The sequence below is a fragment of the Copadichromis virginalis genome, linkage group LG11, assembly GCF_057382275.1.
Source record: "Copadichromis virginalis isolate Kocher_CV1m ecotype Utaka linkage group LG11, C_Virginalis_male_GT1.1, whole genome shotgun sequence".
In the NCBI taxonomy this organism is placed as follows: domain Eukaryota; kingdom Metazoa; phylum Chordata; class Actinopteri; order Cichliformes; family Cichlidae; genus Copadichromis; species Copadichromis virginalis.
In genome coordinates, this window is record NC_140628.1 from 40,511,005 (window position 1) to 40,534,589 (window position 23,585).

General features: G+C 47.5%; 2 protein-coding genes across 11 annotated transcripts; both read right to left on the reverse strand.

Annotated features, from left to right (window-relative positions):
- Positions 1–3,256: 3,256 nt before the first annotated feature.
- On the reverse strand, positions 3,257–13,882 carry LOC146699565 (gonadotropin-releasing hormone II receptor-like). 4 transcript variants are annotated; one of them, XM_085472571.1, is made up of 4 exons: positions 13,597–13,882; positions 10,717–11,245; positions 6,078–6,279; positions 3,257–5,967 (listed from the first exon to the last, which is right to left on the reverse strand). In XM_085472571.1, exons 2-4 carry the CDS (start codon positions 11,242–11,244, stop codon positions 5,534–5,536), a joined length of 1,164 nt encoding a protein of 387 aa, XP_085328697.1. In that variant the 5' UTR covers position 11,245; positions 13,597–13,882; the 3' UTR covers positions 3,257–5,533. The 4 variants fall into 4 exon arrangements, with proteins under 4 accessions (XP_085328697.1, XP_085328694.1, XP_085328696.1 ...); XM_085472568.1 differs by having other exon boundaries at positions 3,257–5,970; XM_085472570.1 differs by lacking the exon at positions 13,597–13,882 and adding an exon at positions 11,772–12,618 and having other exon boundaries at positions 3,257–5,970.
- A 65-nt stretch (positions 13,883–13,947) lies between these two features.
- ttc24 (tetratricopeptide repeat domain 24) lies at positions 13,948–23,548 on the reverse strand. Of its 7 annotated transcripts, none has more exons than XM_085472565.1 (14): positions 23,486–23,548; positions 22,991–23,183; positions 22,617–22,910; positions 22,340–22,541; positions 20,868–21,074; positions 20,606–20,734; positions 20,386–20,507; positions 19,774–19,851; positions 16,217–16,287; positions 16,077–16,150; positions 15,934–15,991; positions 15,819–15,847; positions 14,329–14,368; positions 13,948–14,238 (listed from the first exon to the last, which is right to left on the reverse strand). In XM_085472565.1, exons 2-14 carry the CDS (start codon positions 23,174–23,176, stop codon positions 14,151–14,153), a joined length of 1,578 nt encoding a protein of 525 aa, XP_085328691.1. In that variant the 5' UTR covers positions 23,177–23,183; positions 23,486–23,548; the 3' UTR covers positions 13,948–14,150. The 7 variants fall into 7 exon arrangements, 5 of the variants coding, with proteins under 5 accessions (XP_085328691.1, XP_085328689.1, XP_085328690.1 ...); XM_085472563.1 differs by having other exon boundaries at positions 13,948–14,257; XM_085472564.1 differs by having other exon boundaries at positions 13,948–14,257; positions 22,991–23,202; positions 23,486–23,545.
- Positions 23,549–23,585: the final 37 nt, after the last annotated feature.

Below are 23,585 nucleotides of genomic sequence, written 5' to 3' on the forward strand. Positions count from 1 at the left end.
GGGAATTATTGTTTCTCTGGTCAGCAGGTAACCTTAGAGGACGCTAACGCTCCTCTGCTCCGCTTTAGCCTTTCAGTGTTTGTCTGTCTCGTCGCGTTCGCCTCCGGTCAGGATGTGGACGAGGCCCACGGTCGGCTTGCCTCTCCTCCCCTCCCCTCTCCAACTCCTCCACCAAACTGTTTCCCCCCAAAGAGAGCTACCTCGGGCTTCATGCCAAACCTCTAAATTGCTGTTAGCCTCCCGCTGCAGGTCAAGCTAACCTACCTCAAACCAAAAGCCTCCTCTGGGACCTTTTCCCTGTTTTAACCTTTTTGCCCACGAGACCTTGGCTTCGTTGCTCTGGATCCATCCCTCGCTGTCTGTAGACATCTTTGCTTCTGCTGATGAGGGACGGAAGAGCAGCTCTGTACCTGAGAAGATCTGACTGCTTCACCTGGGAAAGGTGAGACAGGAAAGTGTGGGACATCTCTGGCCTTGTCTGTCCCGATTTCAATGAATTTTTTTTATGTTTTCAAGGGCTTCCACTTCCCGTTACCTGCCCACAGGTGTGTACAGCCCCATGAGCCATGTCTAAACTGACCTCTGATGTATTTTAATGCATCAAATGAATATAGATGAAGAGCAGCTTTCTGTAGAGTTCAGCCAAATATTATTTAAAATGAGCTGAATGCCTTCCAAAGAAAAGAAAAACTAGTTTACCTGCATTTCCTGTTTGTTTTCACTCCAGTTCCTGTCTGAGTCGAAGAACAAACAAAACCAAAATAATTCCTCGCCATCACATTTTATGTCTCACACAAAGACTTTGGAAAAAGGAGTGAAAGTATATTTTCTTATGTCGTGGTAGGATGAGCTGTCAGGAAAACCAAATAAATGAAGGATAAAGCCGCGCTGACCAAAAGCTCAGAAATATCCAGATATTATGTTTGTATTTACGCCACAGAGCATGCTCACTCTGTGCGGATTAATGTCTCTACGAGTGACCTCCGACCCCCTGACCTCCTGATCCTGAGGACTTTACTGTAGCCCTCTGTGACCGGGACCAGGTCCCGTGTCTGATCCGTGCAAACATTTTCCAGACCAACAGAGAAAAATCGTCCATGTTTTAGAAACGTGTCCTTCTTCCAAACATACATTCTTCAAATTTAACTCATAAATGATATTTTCTCTCTGCAGGGAACATTGAACTCTTTTTGGTTTTTGATGTTTTGGCATTGGTGCTATCTAAAACAAGTTAAAAGAGTAGAAAAACAGAATGAAAAGATTGGATTTGCTGATGAAAATGATCCGGTATCACCTCGAGTACATGAACGCTGTGCTTGGCCATCAGCCCAGAGGACTCTGAGCTTCACATCTCCTCACCTGAACGTTTCTTTAATGTTCTCCTTGTGAGCTGAGGGTTGTTGTCTCTGCTGCACGATTCAATCCACAGGCAGATGTCCTGCTTCTCAGTCCAAATCCATCATTCCATCAGTGATGGTGAGCTGTTCTGGTCTGTATGCACTGAAGCAGTCCCAAACCATGACGCCACCATAGATGCTTTTGGACTGCGGGAACATTTTCGTAGCTGTGGTCACTCCACACTGCAGGAAGTACAAACTGCCAAAGTTCTTGGAACCTGTTTAGCTGCTAATTCAGGACTTTTACTCTCTGAGTGACAAAGTGCATGCTGATTGGTGCACCACCATCACTCGCCATTTAAAACCGTGTAATCAACAGTTATCTCTACAAATGGCAGAAACCATGGAGAACAGGAACTCTGTTCTTCTCTGGCCTCACCTCCACCCTCATTAATTGCAGCGTCACTATAACAGTTTATGTGAAAGTGCTTTGTGGTCCTCGGCTGAGACAGTTGTGGTTCTCAGTGCTTTCTTTCTACTCACGCTGCTCTCCTCCGTCCTCTAAAGAACCTTCATCACCTGCGTTACAGGCAGTGGTGATCATTTTCTGAAGTCCTCGCTCTTCTCATCTGTTCAGGACTCACTTCCTAAAACATGCGGAGATCTATACCTGAAAACACCTGTTTCAAATATCGTTTTCACCCATAAATAAAGGGTCATATTTGAATGCTATTGAACTGCTTTCTGTTTAAAACCTTTTAGGATGTTTTAAGTCGCACTGATGCAGAAAAGAATCTCAACCTTTTTCCTGGAGCCAGCGCTCCTCCTTAAAGCCCAGACTTAACAGACCAGAGTGTAAACTGTGCCAAAGTGTAGGTCAGGGTGGGGAACTCCAAGGGCCAGTGTCCTCCAGGTTTTGGATCTCACAGTCAACGCACCTCAACTACATGATGAGTTCATTACCAGGCCTATGGAGAACATCACGACATGTTGAGGAGGTCATTTAGGCATTTAAATCAGCTGTGTTGGATCAAGGACACGTCTAAAACCTCCAGGGCCCTCGGGGCCTGGAGTTCGACATCCCTAGCGTAGGTGAAAACTGTCGTGAGCCATCTTTGTGTCAGAGTGTCTTTGATTTTGGACCTTTGACCTCCTCCCCCAGTTCAACAAAACACCCTCCTTGCTTTCTTCAGGGTCAAAGGTCAGAGGTCGCAGAGCTCCCCGCTGTCTTCATCTCTGCTCCGAAATGAGACGATTGTTTCTAAAAGTAAAGTTTTCAGGTGTTTTGTTGAGTTTGTTCTTTTTCTAGAACTTTCCGCTTTCTGTTCATTCTTATCTTTCCGTCGCTGCCGTTTGGCAGCAAAGAGGAAAGCTGCCAAAATAAAGACATTAAAATTTGTATTTTTATTCTAATAATATTATGATTCTTCCAGTTTGACTTTTTTCTGATTCTTTATGTTTGTAGCTGATATGAAGATATTTGTAGAGTTATAAAAGCTGTTCCAAGCTGAAGGTAGAGCCTCTGATTAAACAGCCATATTTACCCATAAGCCATATGTGATTTCAAAGCCATGCTGTGCATAAAAACCTGTTTTATTGTTTGTCCGAGCTGAGTCCACCTCCTGCTGTCGACACACTGTAGAAACTAAACCTGAGATGTAGCGATCGTAGTGACTGAAGCCTAGAACCAATGAGAGAAATGATGCTTTAATGATTCTGTTTTTTCTATAAAGATGTTTGAATAATGTGTCACAAAAATAAAAGCACCCAAAGCTTTAAACTGCTTTTTAAACCGAGCTCTGAGCTCGCGTATTCAGAGCCTCCTGTTTGTGCTGCAGATTCTCTCCACAGACTGTTTCTCTGTCCTAATTTCTGCTGTTCAGACACATAAAAACCAAATAAAGCTGAAGTAGAAAACATGTCTTTGTTGATCATTTATTTAGCGGACGAGCTGCTCATGCAGCGACACCTGAGGTTTGACAAGGTGAGTTTAATGTACAGTCATGTGAACTGCCGATAAAGACACGTTAAACAGATTTGTGACTGCATCAGCACTAAAACTGTGCAGCAAGAGATTGATGGCCGAGCAGCTGGTGCAGGTGTGAGGTGAAGTACTTTTGTACCTCACCTTAACACCCGGATATCACCTGGGTATCATCTGCATAGCTGTAAAAATGGATGCAGTGTTTTCAAATAGTATTAAATAAGGGAAGCGTACATTAAGATCACTGGTCCCAGCACAGAACCCTGAGGAACTCCACGGCCAGTTTTGGGTGTTAGGGATTACAAAGTAACAAGTTACTGTAATCACATTACATTTCAGTAATGCAGTAATGTAATCGCATTACAGTTGCAATTATGTCATTACTTTCATTGAACAAGTTCTTGAGATAGTGCCAGCTGGACAGAAAGAAAACATTCTTGTATGGTACAGTCAGCTGATTCAGTTCATGTGCAGGAGGAGGACAATGGTGGAGCAGCACAGCGATAGCGTTCGAGGAGTGGAGATGTGGGCATTGCTTTTATTTTACTACACAAAAGGACAGGAAGACGGTAGAGTGGAAAGTGCAGCCAGGACACAAACAACCAGACTTTTCTACTAACACAACTTTGACTTGTAACAGTCGTAATAGTGCGGTGTCTCCTTGAGACAGCGTAAGTTGATGTTTAGTGATGTCACAAGTATTCACCACTGCCCTCTGTAGAGCGGCGTGCTCACACATGGACCTCATATCGTTACCTCACTAACTCAAAGTATGTTGTATGAACTGTATGTTGGTTGTATGAACTCTGCTCACTTCATGTATGATGAGACCGCAGCCGTTCAGCCGGGCTTGTAAGGTTGGCGTTTATTAAAGGACAAACACTGTGGAATTCCCACTGCCACTATGGTCGCAAGCTTTTGACTGTCCTGCTGAGTGTGTCGGCTGCCTCCTGTCGACCACTGAATACAGTCCACGTTACAGACACTTTGCTAACATGTGAACGGGTGGCATGCTAACGCTAAGCTAGCCAAGAACCCAGAGTGTTGTTAAAGCAGACGTTAGCCCAGCATCCAGAGCCTGAACTTATGAGCTCATCTTTAATTTGAGTTAATAAGTGATAAACTAAAAACCAAAGTCCATATGTGTGCGGTCATTAGGAGGGCTTTGCGTTGGTGTGTGGGACTGTAGCCTGTAGGTAACTGGTAACAATGGGTTTGAGGTCATTTTGTAGAGAAATCAGAAAGTAATGTAACCAGTAGTCTGACAACATACTTCTCCGGCGAGGAATTAAATAAGTTACTACATTACTTTTAAGAAAAGTAAAAGCTAATGTGTGATCCATTACTTTTCTTGAGTAACTACCCCAACACTGCCAAGGATGATAACATTGCTAAAAACCTGAAACACAAACAAACATGCATGAGTCACATCATGGGTATGGTCACATTTGAACCTCCAAAGCTGCAGTTCCTCTAACATCCAGCAGATGTACCAGTGAGTCAGTCCCCAGAGACTTCCATGCCCCCACAGGTCACCTGTTTGAACTGGATTAAGGCTTAAAGCTTGCATCATTAGGGGCGTGACCTCCTTGACTAACAAGTGGATGGTGAAACAGGCAGCTGTAGCTGCTCGCTGTCCGCTTGGCTGAACTGGATCTCTGGACCACGTTTGTGCTGTCAGACATCATCTAACCAATAACATGACTGCTGTGAGGTCACCATACTAACAGACTGAGAAGGCTGAGCTCTGAATGAGTGAGATTTGATGTTGTTGTATGCCACGCCTATACAGCCTCTGGATGCAGACACATCCTGTTGTCTTAGAGCTCCACCCTGTGGTTCACAGAGGGAGCACGTCCATTTTGGAGGTGTCCCTGACGAGGTCATCCAGACACTAGAAGCTGCTCTGTGGATTCAGATGAGATTAATGATTGATTGAGATTAATGAGAAAAAAAGATGCACTTTAATTTGTAATCAAGAGGCATCAGCATGCTGCTGCTGTTTGACTGCAGTCACTTCTCTTAAAGGCCTGACACAAGGGTCAGAGGTCAGCGCCTTCTCTCTGAGCATCATCTGTGGAGGGTGTGACAAACCATGTGATCTAAACTGATAAAGTCAACATGCAGACAAAATGACCGCGTTATTCTGATTCTGTGGCAACAACTCTGCTCAGGCGCCTGCAAATAAAAATCACCTGACACAAAGCATAAGTCACATGCTAAAGTCACGTGCTTTCATTGGCTGATCTGCTGCAGTCTGGTTGTTGGTGGAGGGCTGCGGCTCGTGCTCCCTGCTGTGAGGACCCTCTCTGGTGGACATTCGGTCTATGTATTGGGACGAAGTGTCCGCATCACTCCTCACCCAGCGGCAGCAGGCGGCGAGGTCGGCCCTAAAGGACGGCGTGTAGAAGCCGTAGATGATGGGGTCGCAGCAGGTGTTCAGGTTCCCAAACACAAAGAGGGCGTGGTGGACGTACTCCGGTGTGATGCGCAGCATGTCGGGCTGGAACCAGTACCAAATCCCCAGCAGGTAGTATGGCGTCCAGCACACGACAAAGGACAGCACGATGACCACCGTCATCTTCAGAGTCTTCATCCGAGCCTTTGGGATGATGTCGGTGCCACTGCGACGCAGGGGCGACTCACCTGCTGAAAGAGGGAGTGTCTACATTGCTGATCATACAACAAATCAGCTGTGATGGCTGAGAACAGGTGTGGTTCAGATGCGTTACAGGTGTTGTTCACAGATGTGTTACCTTTGTCTCTCAGGTGCTGCTGGTGGATGTGCAGCAGGATGCGGCTGTAGCAGCAGCTCATCACCAGCAGGGGGACGACATACAGCGTGGTAAAGTGAAACATGTTGTAAACAGTTTCCTGCCAGCGGCGACTGAAGCTACCGTGAGACGCACACTGAGTGAAGTCCACCGAGTCCACCCTGATGGTCCTGAAGATAAATAGCTAATGGACGGACAGAGTCACACTTTGGAGGCCTCACATTAGTATTTCTAACAATAAACAACAGCTCATTAGATAAAAAATCCAGATGTGACGTCCTGGTCTGAGTTTCAGTTTTGCTCTGAAGCTGCTCTTACTTTGAACTAGCAACTGACGTCTCAGGATCGGTAGCATGCCTTATAGAAACAAAGGGGAGCAGTTAGCCTGAGCTATCAGCAGGAGGTTGTGCATGGATAATCCAGAGCATTCCTGCCAGGATTAACACGCAGTCAGAATTTACTGCAGGAACTTTCACCTGGATCAGCTGCATGTGAGAGCAGCCGGCACCTGCTGACAGGTGGAGAAGCTGCTGACTGCTCAGACAGGAGGATCTCTAACAAGAAAACGTGATCATTTAACCTGCTTTAATAAAATCAAGTTTCTTGTCGCCTCATACATGTGGGTGCAGAGCGAGCAGCAGGTGCACAGGTAGCAGCAACACACAACTTAATGTTATGTTACATGACAGACTGCTGCATTCACTTTTCAGCTGTGGAAAAAACTCATGTCTTTCATAACAAAGCGAGTCATCTCCAGGTGTTTTATTTTTCTCGTATACGTCAGAGACAAAACTCCAACCGTGAGTTACCGTTACCTCTGCTCTCAGTTACCTCTGCTCTCAGTTACCTCTGATCAAAGTTACCTCTGCTCACAGTTACTTCTGCTCACAGTTACCTCTGCTCACAGTTACCTCTGATCAAAGTTACCTCTGCTCACAGTTACTTCTGCTCACAGTTACCTCTGCTCTCAGTTACCTCTGATCAAAGTTACCTCTGATCAAAGTTACCTCTGCTCTCAGTTACCTCTGCTCTCAGTTACCTCTGCTCACAGTTACCTCTGCTCTCAGTTACCTCTGCTCAAAGTTACCTCTGATCAAAGTTACCTCTGATCAAAGTTACCTCTGCTCACAGTTACTTCTGCTCACAGTTACCTCTGCTCTCAGTTACTTCTGCTCTCAGTTACCTCTGCTCACAGTTACTTCTGCTGACAGTTACTTCTGCTCACAGTTACTTCTGCTCACAGTTACTTCTGCTTACAGTTACCTCTGCCCACAGTTACCTCTGCTCACAGTTACCTCTGCTCTCAGTTACCTCTGCTCACAGTTACCTCTGCCCAAAGTTACCTCTGCCCACAGTTACCTCTGCTCACAGTTACCTCTGCTCTCAGTTACCTCTGCTCACAGTTACTTCTGCTCTCAGTTACCTCTGCTCTCAGTTACCTCTGCTCACAGTTACCTCTGCTCTCAGTTACCTCTGCTCACAGTTACTTCTGCTCTCAGTTACCTCTGCTCACAGTTACCTCTGATCAAAGTTACCTCTGCTCACAGTTACCTCTGCTCTCAGTTACCTCTGCTCTCAGTTACCTCTGCTCACAGTTACCTCTGCTCACAGTTACCTCTGCTCACAGTTACTTCTGCTCTCAGTTACCTCTGCTCTCAGTTACCTCTGCTCACAGTTACCTCTGCTCTCAGTTACCTCTGCTCACAGTTACCTCTGCTCACAGTTACTTCTGCTCTCAGTTACTTCTGCTCTCAGTTACTTCTGCTCTCAGTTACCTCTGCTCTCAGTTACCTCTGCTCACAGTTACCTCTGCTTACAGTTACCTCTGCTCAGTTACCTCCGCTGATAGTTACTTCTGCTCACAGTTACCTCTGCCCACAGTTACCTCTGCTCACAGTTACCTCTGCTCTCAGTTACCTCTGCTCACAGTTACCTCTGCTCTCAGTTACCTCTGCCCACAGTTACCTCTGCTCACAGTTACTTCTGCTCACAGTTACCTCTGCTCTCAGTTACCTCTGCTCACAGTTATCTCTGATCAAAGTTACCTCTGCTCTCAGTTACCTCTGCTCTCAGTTACCTCTGCTCACAGTTACTTCTGCTCTCAGTTACCTCTGCTCTCAGTTACCTCTGCTCTCAGTTACCTCTGCTCACAGTTACCTCTGCTCTCAGTTACCTCTGCTCTCAGTTATCTCTGATCAAAGTTACCTCTGCTCTCAGTTACCTCTGCTCTCAGTTACCTCTGCTCACAGTTACTTCTGCTCACAGTTACTTCTGCTCACAGTTACCTCTGCTCTCAGTTACCTCTGCTCACAGTTATCTCTGATCAAAGTTACCTCTGCTCTCAGTTACCTCTGCTCTCAGTTACTTCTGCTCTCAGTTACCTCTGCTCTCAGTTACCTCTGCTCTCAGTTACTTCTGCTCTCAGTTACCTCTGCTCTCAGTTACCTCTGCTCTCAGTTACCTCTGATCAAAGTTACCTCTGCTCTCAGTTACCTCTGCTCTCAGTTACCTCTGCTCACAGTTACTTCTGCTCACAGTTACCTCTGCTCACAGTTACCTCTGCTCTCAGTTACCTCTGCTCTCAGTTACCTCTGCTCACAGTTACCTCTGCTCTCAGTTACCTCTGATCAAAGTTACCTCTGCTCTCAGTTACTTCTGCTCACAGTTACCTCTGCTCTCAGTTACCTCTGCTCTCAGTTACCTCTGCTCTCAGTTACCTCTGCTCTCAGTTACCTCTGCTCTCAGTTACTTCTGCTCTCAGTTACCTCTGCTCTCAGTTACCTCTGCTCTCAGTTACCTCTGCTCTCAGTTACCTCTGATCAAAGTTACCTCTGCTCTCAGTTACCTCTGCTCACAGTTACCTCTGCTCACAGTTACTTCTGCTCACAGTTACCTCTGCTCTCAGTTACCTCTGATCAAAGTTACCTCTGCTCTCAGTTACCTCTGCTCTCAGTTACCTCTGCTCTCAGTTACCTCTGCTCACAGTTACCTCTGCTCTCAGTTACCTCTGATCAAAGTTACCTCTGCTCTCAGTTACTTCTGCTCACAGTTACCTCTGCTCTCAGTTACCTCTGATCAAAGTTACCTCTGCTCTCAGTTACCTCTGCTCACAGTTACCTCTGCTCTCAGTTACCTCTGATCAAAGTTACCTCTGCTCTCAGTTACTTCTGCTCACAGTTACCTCTGCTCACAGTTACCTCTGCTCACAGTTACCTCTGCTGACAGTTACTTCTGCTGACAGTTACTTCTGCTCACAGTTACTTCTGCTCACAGTTACCTCTGATCAAAGTTACCTCTGCTCTCAGTTACCTCTGCTCTCAGTTACCTCTGATCAAAGTTACCTCTGATCAAAGTTACCTCTGCTCACAGTTACCTCTGCTCACAGTTACTTCTGCTCACAGTTACTTCTGCTCACAGTTACCTCTGCTCTCAGTTACCTCTGATCAAAGTTACCTCTGCTCTCAGTTACCTCTGCTCTCAGTTACCTCTGCTCTCAGTTACCTCTGCTCACAGTTACCTCTGCTCTCAGTTACCTCTGATCAAAGTTACCTCTGCTCTCAGTTACCTCTGCTCTCAGTTACTTCTGCTCACAGTTACCTCTGCTCTCAGTTACCTCTGATCAAAGTTACCTCTGCTCACAGTTACCTCTGCTCACAGTTACCTCTGCTGACAGTTACTTCTGCTGACAGTTACTTCTGCTCACAGTTACTTCTGCTCACAGTTACCTCTGATCAAAGTTACCTCTGATCAAAGTTACCTCTGATCAAAGTTACCTCTGCTCACAGTTACCTCTGCTCACAGTTACTTCTGCTCACAGTTACTTCTGCTCACAGTTACCTCTGCTCTCAGTTACCTCTGATCAAAGTTACCTCTGCTCTCAGTTACCTCTGCTCTCAGTTACCTCTGCTCACAGTTACTTCTGCTCTCAGTTACCTCTGCTCACAGTTACCTCTGCTCTCAGTTACCTCTGATCAAAGTTACCTCTGATCAAAGTTACCTCTGCTCACAGTTACTTCTGCTCACAGTTACCTCTGCTCTCAGTTACCTCTGCTCTCAGTTACCTCTGCTCACAGTTACTTCTGCTCACAGTTACTTCTGCTCACAGTTACCTCTGCTCTCAGTTACCTCTGCTCTCAGTTACCTCTGCTCACAGTTACCTCTGCTCTCAGTTACCTCTGCTCACAGTTACTTCTGCTCACAGTTACCTCTGCTCACAGTTACCTCTGCTCTCAGTTACCTCTGCTCTCAGTTACCTCTGCTCTCAGTTACCTCTGCTCTCAGTTACCTCTGCTCTCAGTTACCTCTGCTCTCAGTTACCTCTGCTCACAGTTACCTCTGCTCACAGTTACTTCTGCTCACAGTTACCTCTGCTGACAGTTACCTCTGCTGACAGTTACCTCTGCTCTCAGTTACCTCTGCTCACAGTTACTTCTGCTGACAGTTACCTCTGCTCTCAGTTACCTCTGCTCTCAGTTACCTCTGCTCTCAGTTACCTCTGCTCTCAGTTACCTCTGCTCACAGTTACCTCTGCTCACAGTTACTTCTGCTCACAGTTACCTCTGCTGACAGTTACCTCTGCCCACAGTTACTTCTGCTCACAGTTACCTCTGCTCACAGTTACCTGTGGTGATGCAAGCAGAATGCTGAGGGTCCAAGCCAGTAGCAACATGCGTCGGTTCCTGCTGTGCGCACTCAGAGCATCCAGTGGGTGCAGAATCGCATGCTGGCGATCTAGGCTGATGACAACAAGGATGAAGGCAGAGGCGTGCATGGCGAACAGCTTCAGGAAGCAGAGCAGCTTGCAGAGTGCATCACCACCATACCACTGCACTGTCATGTTCCACACTGCATCCAGAGGCATCACCACAAATGTCATCATCAGGTCGGCTGATGCCAGGCTCAGCATTAATGGGCGCAGGTGAGATGCCAAACGCTGCCCTCGCCACACACTGACCAATAGGGCAAGATTACTGCAGGCAGCAAACAAGAAGAGGACAAAGGTGGCTCCAACTCGGAACTGAGCAGCCCGGGTGAAGCTGGGAGCCTCCCAGTCTGGTAGAGGAGGGTACTGGGAGGTGTTGTGAAGGGTAGTGGCTGTAGAACTGGTGGGGGGTAAAGACAACCTCAGGATGGACCAGTTACCTGCCATCCTGTACAGAAGAAGAAAAATGAAAATGAAGTTTTAGAATCACAATCACATTCTTAAAAATTACTAACTGCTTTCAGTTAGTAAGTTTTAGGAGGTAGGGTTAACTTAGCACAAACACTAGCAGCAGGTACAAACTGTTAGCTTACCTTAGCACAAGCTATAAAAGCAATCTGAAACTGTTAGCTTAGCAAAAACCTTCTTATAACCATTTTCTTTTAGTCATTAAGCAGCGTATTCATTGGACGCTGAGCATTCATAGCAGGTACATTTGTGTACCTGTGCCCTCAGGGTTGTCTGACAGTTAAAATGTTTTCCTGGGGTCACACTAGTATGTTCTCCTTCATGTTATCGTTTGGGATGTTCTTCTTCTTCTGTATCTTATAACCAGTGGACCTTCTCTGCATTGTGATGCGAGGCTTCTGGGGGTCACTGAACCTCAGTTTGCAGAGACACAGAGACTTGGTGTACAGGTGTTTTATTTAGGTTTAATCTGTTCCTAAGTCACAGAAGATGATTCACTTGCTGACCTTTGATTGGATATTGCAGATCACCTGTCTGTTTCTCTCTTTGTCTACCAACCTGTAGTCCAACAGCTCTTATTGTGTAATAGACTTCCTATCTGTCACAGATAAGAATCTCCCTAAAGGCTGAGGAGAAGGGGATGGGGTTACCATGGTAACTGGGGAGTCAGTTGACTCAGGTTCACCTGTTAAAGATAAAAATAGCTCCAGCAGGAAGCCCAAGGCCTTTAAGTGTTGGTGCATTAAAAAGAACCAATCAGCGATCAATAATGCAGATGATAAATCCCAGACAATAGGGAATGTTTTCAACTGATTGGTGGAATGAACCTTCAGGCTTCTGATGGAGAAGCAGCTGAAATCTGTCTGGGCTGCTGTCAGCAGATGATGCTCACAGGTAGATGGAGGCGAATGTGCTCTCTGAGTGGATGCAGTCTAATGGTAAATATGACCATATGAAAACTGTCTCTAAGAGAAACACATCTGGTCCTTCACATGTGTTTCAGCACCACGAGTGTCCCATTTCCCCTCGTTGTTCACGGTGTGACGTCTGCTGCCCGTCACTACTGTCACCGTCACACACACACATCAGATGTTGCTATCCTAGTGGGGATATTCCATTGACACAATGCTTTCCCTAGCTGCTTATCCTAACCGTAAACCTAACCATAAAAATGGTAAATGGCCTGTATGGTGCTTTACACATTCAGTCATCCACCCATTCACACACTGGTGACGGCAAGCTACACAGCCACCCTGGGGCGCACAACCATAACCCAATTGTAACCCTGACACTAAAACCACATTTTGAGTGTGAAAAATGCCTTTAACTTGTGGGGACCTGGATTTTGGTCCCCCTGAGATAGGAAAACACACACACACAGGTCAGGTTACAGCTCAGAGGTCTGCAGCTAATTTTGGCTCCAGGATCAGTGTGTGTGTGTGTTTGTGGGTGTTCATTATATTACCTTGGCAACCTTCACCTCTGTCACTGCAGAGGTTCAGACTCCGCCTCCTACGTCTGACTGGCTGAGCTCCTTGGCCAGCGTGTTTGTGTCTGATGCTAGAGAGGCAGAGCCTTCACCAATCAGAGGGCTGGGTGGGAAATATCAGTGTGTTGAACAATGAACGAGAGTGTGTGTGTGTGTGTGTGTGTGTGTGCGCGCGCACGTGTATGTGTGAGTGAATACAACCTGTTAACTAAACCAAGTCTCCATAAACATGTGATTCAGAGCACCTGACCTTCAGCACTGACCAGTCGCCTGAAGGTCCTTAGTATTGTAAAGAGTACAGTGAGGTGAGATGACGCCTATGCACACACACTATGGTGACAGTCCTGTACAGCTCGAGCTGCTCACTCAGTCCAGACGATGGAGGTGAACAATCACCAACAACCTGCACCGCCGTGTGCCACGCCAGGGGCGACAATGGTGAACTAGAGCACAAACTTCCTGTTAAAGTTCTTCTTCTACGCCATCAAACCCAGCCCCTCTTACTTCACCTCCGTTTTGAATATGCAAATTAGTCCCAGCTTCTAACTCTCGCCACACATCCACCTTTTACCTGCAGCTCAAGCTGACCTGCTCAAAGAAAAAGAAGGGTGTCTCCTCTCTGCAGTGTTAGAAATAAAACAGGAAATAACAAGATGACATCATCAAACAGCTGTTCTGGGCTCATTGCTGTCAGATGATCCTTCAACAGGTTAGCCCCACCCCTCAGGATGATGTGATCAGGTTGAGTTTGATCAGAGAGCTAAGCAACAGACCAAGCTCAGTTCACAATCACATCAAAGCACCTTCACTGAGGCTTTTATTGTGAAAGGGTTTGTTTCTACCTGCTCAGCAGCTATGGATCGTTTCTCCGCCTCAGGTCGGACTCCTCTGTTCTCCTCCTCTCCTCCTCATGTTCTTCCTGCACTCCAGCACAGCAGAACCCAGAAGAACCCAGAGAACCGCCTCTGATCCTGATCCTCAGCTGCAGCAATGAAGAGAACCACTGAGACTCAGACAGGCTGCAGTGAGGAGGAGGAGGGGGAGGAGCTACAGCACTGTGTGTGTGTGTGTGCTTCCTGCTGAGTCAAAAATCACTGTTTCAATAGTTTCATCACTAATAATTTAATTACAATTAAATAATAAATGTTTTACACAGAAAAACAGTCCAAAGAATTCTGTCTGGAGACAGACGGCTGGTTGTGTGTTTTTATTTCTTTTTAGGTTTTCTGTTGTCAAAGTCTCGGGTCAGAGTGAGCAGCACAATGTGATGGCTCAGCTCTGATTCTCGGTCTGAGCCACGGCAACGCTGCAGCATTAGCTGACTGAAGCTCTAAGGACTTCAGTGACGCTGACAGGTCCTCTCCGATTACCGACTGTCCAATCAGGAGAGCTTACATCAGCAAACAAAACTGAGACCTCCAACTGGACACAAGGGAGGACTGCTCTCTGATGTCACCTGGGCTGCTGGGCGGGGCCTCACTGTCCTGAGCCAGTGAAGCATTGCTGGAAAAAAAAGGTTTATTTATTGACTTTTAAAAAATTGATTAATAAAGTTTGATTAATGGATGTGTCACCTGTCAGTGCGAGGGTTCCCTCTGTCCAACCACAACTCACCTGGAAACACACAGGTACGTTATCAGTTCCACTTCCTGTCGCATTTAAAGCAAAGCACACCTGTTTGGCGAGGTGATCGCCCAATTAGGTTTCAGTTCAATTCAGCTTCATTCATATCAGTAGTCGCCCCAAACACCTACAATAATACAGAGAAACCGCAACAGCCCCTGTGAGCAAGCACTTTGGTGACAGGGGGAAGGAAAAAACCCCTTATAACAGGAAGAAACCTTCAGCAGAGCCAGGCCGGTTCAGGATTTAATGAATCAATATTGCATTATTCAAATTAAAATAAATTTTTTAAAGCCAGCCCTGTTTGACCGACAGCACTGTGAGGAAGCCGGCGCCATCCTCAGCAGCTCACTCACACAGAACTCCCGCCTGCATCGGTCTGCCTGCTCTCTCTGATCCAATCAGCAGGAGGCTTTCAGACTCTGCTGCTGTTTGCTCACGGAGACGCCCGGAGGTCCCCGAACGGGAAGCGCAGCTCCAAATTTAGATCGCTTCAGGTGGAATAATAACCTCACGTAGACCTCACTGCAGCTGTGCACATGCTTTCACATATAAATATATTCATGGGTACAAAGTGAATAATTCATCAGGCTCCTTATTATTCACGGTGACTGTGAAGCTTTAAATAGCTTCTCTTCGTCCTCACACAGCTTCAGCTCTGAAGTGACTCCGGCAGTGACAGCCTGCCTCCCTCTTCCTGTGGTGTTCAGGTGCAGACAGACATCAGACAACATGTTTGTGCACACCTTTATAAATCTGACTCAAGGCAACAGGTGCACCCCAGCTCTTCATCAACCTCAATTTCAATTCAAATCACAGCGGTCACCTCAAGATGCTTTGTATTGTAAGGTGTAGCCTACAATAACACAGAGTAACACCCAGCAATCATATGACCCCCTATGAGCAGCACTTTGGCAACAGTGGGAAGGAAAAACTCCCTTTTAACAGGAAGAAACCTCCGGCTGAACCAGGCTCAGGGAAGGTGGGGGTGAGAGGAGGAAGACGACACAAAGACACGCCGTGGAAGAGAGCTAAATGATTCAGTGCAGAGTGGTCAATAAACACATAGTGAGTGAAGAAGAAACACCCAGTGCATCATGGGAATCCCCGGCAGCCTACGTCTATTGCAGCATAACTAAGGGAGGATTCAGGGTCACCTGGTCCAGCCCTAACTATATGCTTTAGCAAAAAGGAAAGTTTGAAGCCTAATCTTGAAAGTAGAGATAGTGTCTGTCTCCTGAATCCAAACTGGAAGCTGGTTCCACAGAAGAGGGGCCTGAAAACTGAAGGCTCTGCCTCCCATTCTACTTTTAAATACTCTAGGAACAACAAGTAGGCCTGCAGAGCGAGAGCGAAGTGCTCTAATGGGGTGATAGTGTCCACATGTCCCACAGGTGTTCCTCAGGTGTGCTGTGATGTGTATGAGGTGGTGGAGACTCACTGCGCTGCCGCTTGTTTAACTGGTCTGAGCTGGAAACAGAAATACAAACATTGTGGTTTGTTCAGAGGAAACAGGAGCCCACCTGAGGTCCAGATTTGGGCTGTGTTGGTCTTACCTCTGTCCAGGTGCTATGCTCATGTATTCAGGTGTTTCAGAGGCCTCCTGCTGAGATCCTGTTCACACACACACCCAACGTGAATCACACAAACTATGAAGTCCTACACAAGCCTGTTTCTAGCTGGAACAGGTGAGACTCACCTGGGGCATCAGTCTCTGGAGCATCTGGTTGCTGATTTGCTGCTGTGCCCGGGCTCTTTGTGATGTCACTCTTCCTGTGAGGACAAAGCTGATCAGTGACCTGTCTGACCTTTTGTGTAGCGTGTAACAATGGGACTTACCTGACATGAGGTCCAATAGGTAGGCTGTGTCGATGTGGCCAGAGGCTGTGTGGTGCCGGTGGGTGGGGCTTCTGAGTCATTTAAACAGGAGGACATATTATACTGCTGTCAGGACAATATTCACCTGTCTGATGGTTTGATATTGTTTGATATCACCTGTGCTCATTCACAGGTGTGGGCAGGTGGTACTATGTCATGTGACATTCTTATATTTATTGAATCCTGCCTCTCTTATTGATTTCTTTGAACTAACGACAGAACTCTCATCCTCCAAACCATCACCATGTCCATTCCTACAAAACTGCTCAAAGAAGTCCTGCCATTAATTAATGCTTCGATCTTAAATATGATCAACCTATCTCTAATGATCGGCTATGTACCACAGGCCTTCAAGCTGGCTGTAGTTAAACCTTTACTCAAAAAGCATCTCTAGACCCAGCAGTCTTAGTTAATTATAGGCCAATCTCCAACCTTCCTTTATATCAAACATCCTTGAAAGAGTAGTTGTCAAACAGCTAACAGATCATCTGCAGAGGTTTATTTGAAGAGTTTCAGTCAGGTTTCAGAGCTCATCACAGCACAGAAACAGCTTTAGTGAAGGTTACAAATGATCTTCTTATGGCCTCTGACAGTGGACTCATCTCTGTGCTTGTCCTGCTAGACCTCAGTGCAGCGTTCGATACTGTCGACCATAATATCCTATTAGAGCGATTAGAACATGCTGTAGGTATTACAGGTACTGTGCTGCAGTGGTTTGTATCATATCTATCTAATAGACTCCAGTTTGTGCATGTAAATGGAGAGTCCTCTTCACACACTGAGGTTAATTATGGAGTTCCACAGGGTTCAGTGCTAGGACCAATTCTGTTTACATTATACATGCTTCCCTTAGGCAGCATCATTAGAAGACATAGCATACATTTACACTGCTGTGCAGATGTAAGTAGCTTGGAAAGAAAAGCGTCTGGACTTCTTTAAGTTGCTTGAAGACGTTTCACCTCTCATCCGAGAAGCTTCTTCAGTTCTAAGGTCAAATGGTGGAGAGTCCCAGATTTAAACCCGGTGGGAGTTTCCCCCCACAGAGGGACAAAAGGACCCCTGATGATCCTCTAATCACATGAGACAAGGTGTGAAACTGGGTGTGGGTCCCAATCAGCCAGGGTTTCGGGTGAGCTCATTGTGAAACCTGGCCCCACCTTATCATGTGAATTCCTGAGGTCAGATGGCCCAGGATGTGAGTGGGCGTTAAGGCGTCTGGGAAGGAACTCAAAACTGGATTATAGATGGCAGAGAGTTGGTGTCGTAAACCCCGCCTCTGTTCAAAGATGGTCGCTCACAGTGGACATAGATGCTTCTTTCACTCCTCTTTCAAACCATCTGTCCTCTCTGTCCAAAATGTGAACATTGGCATCCTCGAAAGAGTGACCTTTGACCTTTAGATGCAGATGGACTGCTGAGTCTTGTCCTGTGGAGGTGGCTCTTCTGTGTTGTGCCATGTGCTTGTGAAGTGGCTGTTTGGTCTCTCCGATGTAGAGGTCTGAGCATTCCTCGCTGCACTGTACAGCATACACCACATTGTTAAGTTTGTGTTTTGGCGTTTTGTCTTTCGGGTGAACCAGTTTCTGTCTGAGTGTGTTGCTGGGTCTGAAATGCACCGGGATGTCATGCTTGGAGAAAACTCTCCTGAGTTTCTCTGATACACCGGCTACATAGGGGATGACAATGTTGTTGCGTCTGTCCTTCTTATCCTCCCTCGCTGGTGTCTGGTCTTCTTTTCTGTGCCTCTTTGCTGACTTTAAGAACGCCCATTTAGGATAGCTGCAGGTTTTGAGTGCTTCCCTACATGTGTGTGTTCCTTCTTTTTCCCTTCAGGCTTAGAGGGAACATGTTCTGCCCGGTGGTGTAGGGTCCTGATTACTCCAAGTTTGTGTTCCAGAGGGTGATGGGAGTCATAGAGGAGGTACTGGTCCGTGTGTGTGGGCTTCCGGTAAACTTCGATGTTGCCGTTCTCTTCAATGTGCACAGCGCAGTCCAGGAAAGGCAGACAGTTGTCCTTTGTGTCTTCCCTGGTGAACTTGATGTTTTTATCCACAGCGTTAATGTGCGCAGTGAAGGAATCCACTTCTTGTGTCTTGATTTTGACCCAGGTGTCGTCCACATATCTGTACCAGTGGCTGGGTACTCTTCCTTTGAAAGAGCCAAGAGCCTTCCTTTCCACTTCCTCCATGTAAAGGTTGGCTACAATAAGTGACACGGGGGAGCCCATGGCACAGCCATGTTTTTGTCTGTAGAAGCTTTCGTTGTATTTGAAGTATGTAGTGGTGAGGCAGAGGTCTAACAGTGTGCAGATCTGATCGGGTGTGAAGTTGGTCCTGTCCTCCAAGGAGCTGTCTTCTTGTAGTCGTTTTCTGACAGTCTCCACGGCCTCCGTGGTGGGTTTGCAAGTGAAGAGAAAGACTACATCAAAGGACACCATGGTTTCATCTGGATCCAGGGTAAGTTTCTGGACCTTGTCGGTGAAGTCGGTGGAGTTCTTGATGTGGTGTGGGGTGTTCCCCACGAGAGGAGCAAGGATGGTAGCAAGGTGTTTAGCAATGTTATAAGTGGCCGAGTTTATGCTACTGACTATGGGTCTGAGTGGGACAGCTTCCTTGTGGATTTTAGGAAGTCCGTAGATGCAGGGTATGGCATCCCCTGGTTAAAGGCGGTGATATGTAAGGCGGTCAATGATTTTGTCCCTTTCGAGAGACCAAACAGCCACTTCATAAGCGCAAGAAGAGCCACCTCCACAGGACAAGACTCAGCTGTCCATCTGCATCTAAAGGTCAAAGGTCACTCTTTCGAGGATGCCAACGTTCACATTTTGGACAGAGAGGACAGATGGTTTGAAAGAGGAGTGAAAGAAGCCATTTATATCCACTGTGAGCGACCATCTTTGAACAGAGGCGGTGGTTTACGACACCAACTCTCTACCATCTATAATCCAGTTTTGAGATCCTCCCCAGACGCCTTAACGCCCACTCACATCCTGGGCCATCTGACCTCAGGAATTCGCATGATAAGGTGGGGCCAGGTTTCACAATGAGCTCACCTGAAACCCTGGCTGATTGTGACCCACACCCAGTTTCACACCTTGGGTCATGTGATTAGAGGATCATCAGGGGTCCTTTTGTCCCTCTGTGGGGGGAAACTCCCACCGGGTTTATATCTGGGACTCTCCGCCATTTGACCTTAGAACTCAAGAAGAATCTCGGATGAGAGGTGAAACGTCTTCAAGCAACTTAAAGAAGTCCAGACGCTTTTCTTTCCAAGCTCCTTAGACTACGATGACCTGGATGACTGAGAACCTTCACAGACACACTGCTATGCAGATGACACCCAGCTCTATCTGTCCATGAAGCCAGATAACACACACCAATTAGTTAAATTGCAGGAATGTCTTAAAGACATAAAGACCTGGATGGCCGCTAACTTTCTGCTTCTTAATTCAGATCAAACTGAGGTTATTGGGCTTTATAACCAGTGATGGGTTTAGTGAATGGGTGTTGTGGTAAGACCTGAGGACCGACGGTCAGACTCTGCTGCAGCGTGGCAGTCAGTCGCTCCACCAGTTGGTCCTGGATGCCGCCGCTGTCCTGAAAGCGAAGAAGACGAGGTTTGATGCTCCCGTGTATCATCTGACAGAGATCTTAATGGACTTCTGTCAAACTGACTCTGACCCGAGGTCCAAGCTTTCAGTAGGACAGATTGTTGTAAGGCTTTCTTTGCAGCACAACGACTGCACCTCATACAGAACGCAGAGTCCTCATGGGTATGCAGAAATCTGAAGTCACTGCATCAGCTTGCAGGTCAGCACAGAATGACCTTTAAGTCCATCCTCTGGTTCCCGATACTGTCATACAGCTGTGACCTGCTCAGCTCAGATATTTGAACTGCTCCGAGTGTGTGTGTCTGTGTTTTTTTGTGTAGTTTTGTTTTGTGTGAAGTGTGTAGAGTTGATGTGTGTGATGAAATGCTGTATGAATAAAGTTTGCATCGACAGTTTGAACAGAGACACGACAATGCTGCTCTGTGGCGACTCTTTCATGCTCTGATCGCTCTCACTGATCAAACAACCTCCAACAGGTGAGTACACACTCGTGCTGACCTCACATTACCACCGTACCTACCTGGCAGTGAGAGAGCGCACTCAGAGCCTGTTTGTAGAGCTGAACCGCTTTGTGTTGCTTCCTCTGCACCAGGTAACACTCAGCCAGCACCTCGCACACCTGAGCCTGTGCCAGGTAGTCCCCTACACACACACACACACACACACACACACACACACACACACACAGGTGAGCACAGGGGTCTCACCTGTCCGATGTACATAGACAGTACTGATGTTACCTGTGTCTCTGAATCCCTGTAGGGCGAGGATTAAGCTCTCTGCTGCTTCCTCTTCCTCACCGATCCGACTGAAGGCAAACGCAAGGTTACTGAAACAGCGAGCCTGGTCGCCACGGCAACCCTGAGAGCCTGTACACAAACACAGAGCATTGTTATAGCTAAACTGATTTTCCTGTCAGACTCCTGATTAAAGATGTGGCAAGTGTTTGTGAGGGTCAAAGGTGAACTGCTTAAACAGGTGAGCCGCAGGTGTGCGCCTCACCGTACAGTCCAGCAGCCAGCCTGTGGTAGTCCACGGCGGACCTGAACTGGCCCATGGAGTTCAGCGCCGCTCCCAGGTTGTGCAAGACCTTGGGCAGCAGGGGGGGCCACTTAGCTGCGGGGCTCAGAGCCTTCTGGAAACACTGCACTGCCTCCTGGAAAGACCTGAGCCGGCAGTAAGACACGCCCACCGACAGGTACAGCTCACCTGAGTGACAGAGAAGCAGTTACAGTAACTAGTGCGTGCTCTCCTCCTGCCTGGGTGTTTGGTACGCAGGGCCCACGACTGAGAACAGGAAGGCTGCACAGATGGTTATTATCACCGCCTTGGAGGCCATCGCCAGATCCTCCTGTCTCAGGTAAACCAGGGCCATGTGATGCCTCACATCCCGCCCACAAACCCGTTTGACCCGCGGCTCTCTAGTGGGTACCACAGGTCCATCAGGTCCCACACCTCCAGACTCACCTCTTCCCCTGGACCAGGGGTCAGCAACCTTTAACACCCAATGAGCCATCTGGACGCACCTGAGCGGCACCCGCAATCACGCCTCGCCGCCTTTACGTTTGTGCTCTCTCTGCTGTTGTGTTGGTGTGTGTCGGGCTGTGAGCTGCAAAGCTACAGTCGGCTGTGTGCGCACAGCAACCGTGTGTGAAAAGTGGTCAATAAAGAGATGCTGAAAAGCCTGTTCATGGAAACATCGTCGGGTCTGCCGTGATATGTTTACAACGGGACTTCTGCTCCTGAACCTCTGCGCACAGCGTCTGCAGATCGGGGCTGTACGAAGTCACTTTCATCTTTACGCAGGACTGTAAGCTGTCGTCTGTGAGGCGTGAGCGTGTTTGTTTTAACATAGTTGGGGAACAGCTGCTGACATGATGTGGATCCGAAGAGCCATAATTGGCCTGGCTGGGGTTGAAAGTCTCGGTAAATGCACGCCGTTTCGGCGGGTACACCAGCTTCCACGAGTGTGACGCTTATTTTGAGCGATGAAAAAATAGAATATAATTTTTTTTTTATATTTCAATATCACAATAATCTTCCAATTTAGAACTACAAGTTAAAAAAAGAACTAACATAAATAAATTACACTTCAGCTAAATACTTTAATTTATTTTCCCAAACCACGCGGAGCCGCACTATAAGGACTAAAGAGCCGCAGGTTGCCGACCCCTGCCCTGGACCATTCGGACGGTTAACAAACACCCTCCCCCCACACCCCACCTTGGCCACCCACCAACCTGAACCCTCGTCACTCAGGTCAGTCACACACAGACTCTACTTAGACCAAGTCTCTGCACCACCTCCAAGCATTTTGCAGGTTTTTTCTCTAACGGCTTTCTCTTGTGTCTCCTGTGTGTTATTTATTCCTGCATAGTTGCCTTGGAGCACCACAGCTCGATTGCACAGTGACACTAAAGGCCTATTCTATTCTATTCCATTCTGAATCAAGCAACCTTCTTTCAGGTGATTACCCAGAGTCCTCGGGTCCGTAATGCTCCCCATCAAACTCAGACACTCTGACAGCACACCGATGATGTCCTCCTGGTTGCACTGATCTGATTGGGTCATGTGACTTCCTGCTTCTGACAGGGCGGTGGCTGCATAGTCCAACATGTTGGCCACTCTGTAACTCTCTGCAGCTCGCAAGTAACCCTGAGCCGCCAGCGCCCAGTCCTGTGACACACAGACAGACACACCTGAGTCACCTGGCTCACCTATTCTGTGTCAAATTCAGGTTTTGGTCCTGACCCGTGTCCTGCTGTAACAGCGGCTCATCTCCACGCAGGCATCCCCCTCGCTGCAGCCGTCTCCTTGTGACCTATACAGCTGGGCAGCTTGCAGGAAGTAGGTGGCGGCCTCCCGGCTCTGCCCCAGTGCATCATGGGCCAGGGCAAGGTTGAACTGGAGGTCAGGGAGGCGGTCGGCCTTGGGACCAGGCTGAGCATGCCGCAGGAAGTCCAGACCTTTCCGAGGTCGTCCTACCTCCACATAGGCAGCCCCGAGGTTAAAGGAACAGGCCCGCAGGACCCGCGAGTCCTGGAGCTGAGAGCATGATATGAAATGTAGTGCCAGGAGTGCCACTAACACTGCTGACACCACATCTGTTCTTGTAACCGCCTCACCTGCTCTGCAGCCTTCAGGGCATCTCTGAAGTACCTCAGCGCCTCCTGTGGGCGTCCCTCCTGCAGCGCTTTGTTCCCAGAAGATGTCAATTCCTCAATGTCTGCTGTCTGCTTCCGCCCCACACTCCCACTCCTCCTCTTCACCTTCACAGCTTCTTTACCTGAAGGGGCTGCACGGGACGTCATGCTGGACCTGAAGGAGGAAGAGTCACCTGGATAAAGACATGCAGATGTGCTAACCTGCTGCCTTCATCAATGAATCAGCTGACTACCGGAGAACCTGCAGGTTCAGGTGTGTGGACCAATCAGTCAGATCCATCCTCAGGATCAGGCGCAGGTCAGTGAGACAAATCAGTAACAGTGATTATCTACGTTATTATTGATCCATGAGGAAAGGTCTGATCAATCAGTAAGAGCTTATACTGAGGTTATTAAAGGGCTGAATCAGCTACAGCAGAGTACATCACTGAATTGCTGCCGATAACAAACACTCACAGCTTGCAGGGGATGATGAAGCTCCTCCTCCTCACTGCTCACCTGTCCCCTGAAACCGAACATTTGAAGCAGCTAGCCCCTCTGCTAAACCGCTCTGACC

Coding starts and splice junctions, on each gene's coding strand:
- LOC146699565 (XM_085472568.1), bottom strand. CDS start 11,244: ATGGCAGGTAACTGGTCCATCCTGAGGTTGTCTTTACCCCCCACCAGT. Junction 6,280..10,716: donor TTCTGCTTGCATCACCACAG/GTAACTGTGAGC, acceptor TCCGTCCATTAG/CTATTTATCTTCAGGACCAT. Junction 5,971..6,077: donor GCAGCACCTGAGAGACAAAG/GTAACACATCTG, acceptor TCCCTCTTTCAG/CAGGTGAGTCGCCCCTGCGT.
- ttc24 (XM_085472563.1), bottom strand. CDS start 23,176: ATGACGTCCCGTGCAGCCCCTTCAGGTAAAGAAGCTGTGAAGGTGAAG. Junction 19,852..20,385: donor GTGCGCTCTCTCACTGCCAG/GTAGGTACGGTG, acceptor CTTCGCTTTCAG/GACAGCGGCGGCATCCAGGA. Junction 16,151..16,216: donor CCTATTGGACCTCATGTCAG/GTAAGTCCCATT, acceptor TTGTCCTCACAG/GAAGAGTGACATCACAAAGA.